At 49.4% G+C, this 5,894-nt stretch overlaps 2 protein-coding genes across 2 annotated transcripts; both read right to left on the reverse strand.

The window, feature by feature from the left end:
• Nucleotides 1-1,179: 1,179 nt before the first annotated feature.
• LOC108153637 lies at nucleotides 1,180-3,489 on the reverse strand. The gene is made up of 3 exons (XM_017283741.2): nucleotides 3,315-3,489; nucleotides 1,736-1,819; nucleotides 1,180-1,651 (listed from the first exon to the last, which is right to left on the reverse strand). The coding sequence occupies exons 1-3, from the start codon at nucleotides 3,358-3,360 to the stop codon at nucleotides 1,422-1,424; spliced, it is 360 nt and encodes a 119-aa protein (XP_017139230.1). The 5' UTR covers nucleotides 3,361-3,489; the 3' UTR covers nucleotides 1,180-1,421.
• A 197-nt stretch (nucleotides 3,490-3,686) lies between these two features.
• LOC108150773 lies at nucleotides 3,687-5,418 on the reverse strand. The gene is made up of 2 exons (XM_017279069.2): nucleotides 5,352-5,418; nucleotides 3,687-5,272 (listed from the first exon to the last, which is right to left on the reverse strand). The coding sequence occupies exons 1-2, from the start codon at nucleotides 5,352-5,354 to the stop codon at nucleotides 3,854-3,856; spliced, it is 1,422 nt and encodes a 473-aa protein (XP_017134558.2). The 5' UTR covers nucleotides 5,355-5,418; the 3' UTR covers nucleotides 3,687-3,853.
• Nucleotides 5,419-5,894: the final 476 nt, after the last annotated feature.

Consider the following 5,894-nt stretch of genomic DNA (forward strand, 5'->3'; position numbering starts at 1 on the left):
TAATCCAAATATGATATTTTTAGAAACTATATTTAATTTAATGCAATGGAAACCTCAGTCACTTACTTACAGCACCTACCACGAAGGACTGTCAAATGTTAATGGGAATACTCACAGTCGAACTAGGAATCACCCACAGATACAGTTGTAGAAAATGCGATGAATTCGGTGAATGACAACGAAACTCTGGAACATATCATCTACAACTGCCCGGCTTTCTCACGGGCAAAGAGAAGATCCCTGGGCGCCCCGGTGTTGGTATCACTGTAAGATGCCTCCAAGAAGCGTCCAAGGCGTACCTCCAAGGGCACAACTTGCCTTTGCTAAAAACACCTCGATTCTTGAAGACTTTCAAACTCATAAAAAACAGCCAAACGGCTCTATTGAGTCTTATGAAATGGTTTTTGTATATTGTATAACTATTTTTCCCCTTCCTATCACAAAGGATAGGTTTGCATAACGTCATCAGTAAGAACAGCAATTTCCTCAATTTGTGTGTATGTTACAGGGAACAGTTCCATTGGGCCGTCGAACAAATAAAGCAAGAAACATGCGAAATAGTAGAGCAGAAAGATCAGACAAACGATTCCCACAAGATAACGAAAATGTGCATGTGAGCATGTCGCAATAGCGAGCGCAAGAAGCGCGCGATGAACGAAATCAACAAAGACAGTAGGAACGGAGACACTCACAGAGAAACTGGCGGATAACGCCTGCATTCGAGCCGTCGAACCAGATATTGAATATTTCGCTCATCCAAAATTGCTGATTGGTGCCATGGAGAAAGAATGTCCAAATTGTCATGCGCTTGCCGGGTCAGCTTTCTGTCTACGTTTCCACTATCAAAGTAAACATATTTAAATATTAAAATTTCAGGGCTTTCTCGTCCTGAGTGTAAACATCTATCTAGCCGGAAACAAGCCAAGTGGGCATCACTCTCTGAATTCCGCTGAAAAGTATGCAATGAATTGGCACAGCCTCCCAAGCGAGGTGCAAGATTCCAGCCCTGCTGTAGGCCACATAAAAAGCGACCCGAAAAACCAGTTTGGACCGAGGCAGAAGCTTCAAGCGCGTCGTGTGGTGCCAGACAGCGGTTAAACTAGATCGGAAACGTGTGCAGAGATGGGTAGCCGGTGCAATAAAATGCTATCACCCCACCAAATGATCGTTTCACAGACGTTTTGGGTGGTTCTGAACTAGTTTTGATTGGCCTTTTATTTGTAACAAATGCTTATTCGAAAATGAAGGTAATCAAAGGGCTCAGCACAATGTGTGCTCTGGCTTTATGCAGATTTGATGACAATAATGCTAGGTTATGGCTTGAATTGAATCGAATTGAATTGGATTGGGTTGAATGACTAAGAGCTATGGGTGGACTATGGACTACTTCCGGCTGTGGCCGTGGCTGGGGACACTACTCTTCAGGCAATGGTCGTGGCATGCGTTGGGGGTGGGCTGGGCGTGGCAGCGGCCGGCTCGTGCGTCTGGGCCGGGGTGTAGGTGGTGGCAGCCGGCGTGTACGAGGTGGCCGTCTCGTCGGGTTCCTTGTCCAGAATCAGCTTCTTCATGATGAAGTACAGAGCTCCGCCCACAAGCAGCTCGCCGAGGGCCACACAGATGATCATGGCCCAGCCGGGTATGGCAAGGCCATCTGCAGGGAAGGAGAGAGAGAGAGAGAGGAAATAGGGTTAGCAATCATCTATCCGTTATCCATCTAAAGGTGACGGTGACTCACTGAAGTATCTGCGGGTGAGGGTGCGTCGACCGCGGTTAACGCGTCGCGTGGCCTCCGTCTCCTCCAAGCAGCAGGCCAGCAAAACTGCAAAGAAGCAAATCCATAAAAAATATATTTAAAACTTTGTACAAGAGCCACTCGACCATGTTAACAATTCAAGTCTAAGTCGCAGAATACATATTTATTTGAAGAACGCGCGCTGTGTGTGGTCGGCGGAGGCGACCAGCCATCAGCCACCAGCCACCAGCCACCAGCTGTGTGGCTTTGAGGCATCCATCAACGGACCGCACGGAACGGAACTCATTGAAAAAATACCACCACCGCACCACCTCACCACCGCTCACCATTCATCATATAGATCTATCTATTGTTGCTGCCCGAAGACTTGTTAAGATATTAACAATTAATTATTGAGAAAATATTTAGCAACAAAGCCGCAAAAAACGAAAATAATATCTGTTTCTGGCGCGCGCGCCAATCATTGATGAAACACGAATATCTGAGCTCATCCATAGGCAAATAGAAGGGGGGAAAACATGCGTTTGGCATACGAATATGTACGAGCATTTTATCCCCCCATTGTTCGTACCTTTGCGGATGTCGGACTCGATTTCACGTAAAATTATTAAAATGTATTTTTAATTAATATTTTGTATGTTTGCTTTGGCATGAAATTTTAAACGGATTTCGTTTGTTAGTTGATATGGAAAATGTTCTGTACTGTGTGTCCACTGTATTGATTTCCAGCGGGATTCGATTGGGCCAGGGCGAGGGCCAGCGACTGGGATGTGGATGTGGATGTGGGGAAAAACTGGAAATTGTAAACCAAATCTCTTTGGCCAGCCGCTAACCAAAATTAATTGTTGCTTTTGCTGCTGGTTTATCCTTTTTTTTTTTTTTTGTTAGCAACATATTCGATTCCATAATTTATATGCGAAATAATTACAGAGGCTTTTGCCACTTCCGGCATAGTATTAGTATTAGTGTTGGTGCACATTGTACTTTCGGGCCTTATCAAAATTTAATGAATTCAATGAAAATGTTTTGCAAATGATTAAATGCCGAATATTCAAATCAGAGTTCATTGCAGCAATGTAGCAATTTGTAAAATTTGAATATTTGAGAATGTCACAAAGATGGGAATTTGTGTGCCATGAAATACATTCGTTTGGTGGGGAATGGGGCAACAATGAGTAATCTCGGCTGCTTATCGGCAACCCCCGATAAGAGCACACATATTTGTCGAGTTTTCTTGGGCAAAAGTCTCCACTGGCCCAACCGTGTTGTGTGCTATGACACACTCCGGGGCGGGGGCTGTGCCTGGTCCTCAGTTAGTCATCGTTAAAGTCTCCAATGGTCGGAGTTAGGTCATTACATCCTCTACCTCTCCCTTTCCCCCACTGCACTGCCATGGCCACTCCCACTGCCCCTTTGCTGCGGATACACTTGAGTGTAATGCCACTACTATATCGCTGTTATGATGCAGGGGTCGGTTACTGCACACACGCGCTTCTTCAAGATAGAAGGAGGAGGAGGAGCATCTCAAAAGTTGAGCCCCATATTCAGAGCAGAACTTTACCCAGGCATATCACCAAGTAGGTGGAGCACTTCTTAGCCAACTTCATTTTTTGTTTTCGTTTTCGTTTCCGTCGCTCGTTTTCGTTCACTCAAAAAAACTTCCTTGCAGTCTCTGCTTTTAGCTGTTAGCCAAGTTTGTAACGCGCACGTCTGCAACTCCAAAGTGGAACTAAAAACCTGTGTGCGTGATTGCATTGAGCGGCAGCGCAGTCAGGCAGGCAGGCAGGTGCTCGTATCTTATCAACTTATCTTTGCACCTTATCCGACAGAGATAAGATAAGACGAACTCTCTCCCTCTCTCTCTCTCTCTGTCTTCCATTCAGGGAAAAGGGCGCAGAGCACGACCAAGAGTCAGTTAAAAGGGGCAGGCAGATTGTTTTTGAAAAAAAAATTTATTGTTAATTCGTTTTTGTACTAATACGCTCGACTTATGGTTAGATTTCATTATGCGATGAGATTTCAACGGAAGGACTTCGGGGTAGGATATCCCATCCATGACATTCTCAAATGCTGTGCGGTGGGTGTTCGACTGGTGGCGGTTTAGTGGCGACGGAGCTTCAGGCGGCGGACGGTCTTGTAGCGGTATCCATCGTTGGCCAGGATGGTCTGCTCGGCAGGGACATCGATGACGGCAGAAGCGGCCTCCTCCACGGGGGGCAGGTATTCGGCGGAAAGCTCGTTGACATCACGACGGCGACGGATCACACGACGGACAGTCTTGTAGCGGTATCCATCATCGGCCAGGGGAGTCTCGACGGCAACGGCTTCGGATGCTTCCTGCACAGGGGGCAAGTACTCGGCGGTAGGGAGCTCGTTCACGTCACGGCGGCGACGGATCACACGACGGACAGTCTTGTAGCGGTATCCATCATCAGCCAAAGGAGTCTCGACGGCAACAGCCTCAGAGGCCTCCTCCACAGGGGGCAGGTACTCGGCGGATAGCTCGTTCACGTCACGACGACGACGGATCACACGGCGGACAGTCTTGTAGCGGTATCCATCATCAGCCAAAGGAGTCTCGACGGCAACAGCCTCAGAGGCCTCCTCCACAGGGGGCAGGTACTCGGCGGATAGCTCGTTCACGTCACGACGACGACGGATCACACGGCGGACGGTCTTGTAACGGTAGCCATCATCAGCCAAAGGAGTCTCAACTGCCACGGACTCAGAGGCTTCCTCAACTGGGGGCAGGTACTCGGCGGTGGGGAGCTCGTTCACGTCACGACGACGACGGATCACACGGCGGACAGTCTTGTAGCGGTATCCATCATCGGCCAAAGGAGTCTCGACGGCAACAGCCTCGGATGCTTCCTCAACTGGGGGCAGGTACTCGGCGGTGGGGAGCTCGTTGACATCACGACGGCGACGGATCACACGACGGACAGTCTTGTAGCGGTATCCATCATCGGCCAGGGGAGTCTCGACAGCCACGGACTCAGAGGCTTCCTCAACTGGGGGCAGGTACTCGGCGGTGGGGAGCTCGTTCACGTCACGGCGGCGACGGATCACACGGCGGACAGTCTTGTAACGGTAGCCATCATCAGCCAGGGGAGTCTCAACGGCAAGAGCCTCAGAGGCCTCCTCCACAGGGGGCAGGTACTCGGCGGTGGGCAGCTCGTTCACGTCACGACGGCGACGGATCACACGGCGGACAGTCCTGTAGCGGTATCCATCATCGGCCAAAGGAGTCTCGACGGCAACAGCCTCGGATGCTTCCTCAACTGGGGGCAGGTACTCGGCGGTGGGCAGCTCGTTCACGTCACGACGGTGGCGGAGCTTGAGGCGGCGGACGGTCTTGTAGCGGTATCCATCATCGGAGAGAAGACCCTGCTCGGCGGCGGGCAGTTCGACCTGCTCGGAGGCGGCTTCGAGGTTGTTGTCCACTGGGGGCAGGTAATCCGTGGCAATGGAGGCCGCCGAAGCAGCTGCGATCACAGCAAAGGCAATGACAAAGAATTTCTGCAAGAGGCAAAAGGATGGAGAGGTAAGTCCTGCGATCGGAGGAGTCGATGGGAGGAGGAGAGGATGGTGTACTAACCATTTTCCCAGAAGATGTCCAAGACGATGTATGTTAGATTAATCCAAAGTTGATTCTGTTTTCAAACCAGACCTAACGACACTATTTATACACAAAATCCGATCAGAGATCCGCGAAAAGTTCTCGGCTGGCCGGCCGATGTCCATTCACTTTGAGATGAGCAGAGATCGAGCAGAAGCGGAAACCGGTTACCGGTTACCGATCGCCGATCGCGGATCACCGATCACCGATCACCGCCGAATCAACTACCGCATCGATGGATCGCTGGTTGCTGTTGCCTCTTCTTTCGGGGCATGGAGGGAGGGGGCTTAGTGATTCGGATTGTCTAGTTGCTATTGTCAAAAAGTGTCTCAAGCACCAATTGAACTCCAGCTCCAGCACGCGGGTTACCAATAAAAAAAAAATAATAAATGATCATGCCAGAAGACAAAACGAAAGCAAACAGAGCAGCCACTAGCCAAAATGGATTCGAGACGTAGGAAGAATCTCTAACAATAGTCGAGGGCGCTTTGGCATTCATTCTCGATTGTCTCGAGATTTGAT

The sequence above is a fragment of the Drosophila miranda genome, chromosome XR, assembly GCF_003369915.1.
Source record: "Drosophila miranda strain MSH22 chromosome XR, D.miranda_PacBio2.1, whole genome shotgun sequence".
NCBI lineage: Eukaryota > Metazoa > Arthropoda > Insecta > Diptera > Drosophilidae > Drosophila > Drosophila miranda.

What these genes read in the sequence shown, in the direction of transcription:
- LOC108153637 (XM_017283741.2), bottom strand. Translation starts at nt 3,360, where the DNA reads ATGAAGTTGGCTAAGAAGTGCTCCACCTACTTGGTGATATGCCTGG. An exon ending in CTACTTGGTGATATGCCTGG is followed by an intron (nt 1,820 to 3,314) that starts GTAAAGTTCTGC and finishes GCTTCTTTGCAG; the next exon opens with TTTTGCTGGCCTGCTGCTTG. An exon ending in CCTCACCCGCAGATACTTCA is followed by an intron (nt 1,652 to 1,735) that starts GTGAGTCACCGT and finishes CCTTCCCTGCAG; the next exon opens with ATGGCCTTGCCATACCCGGC.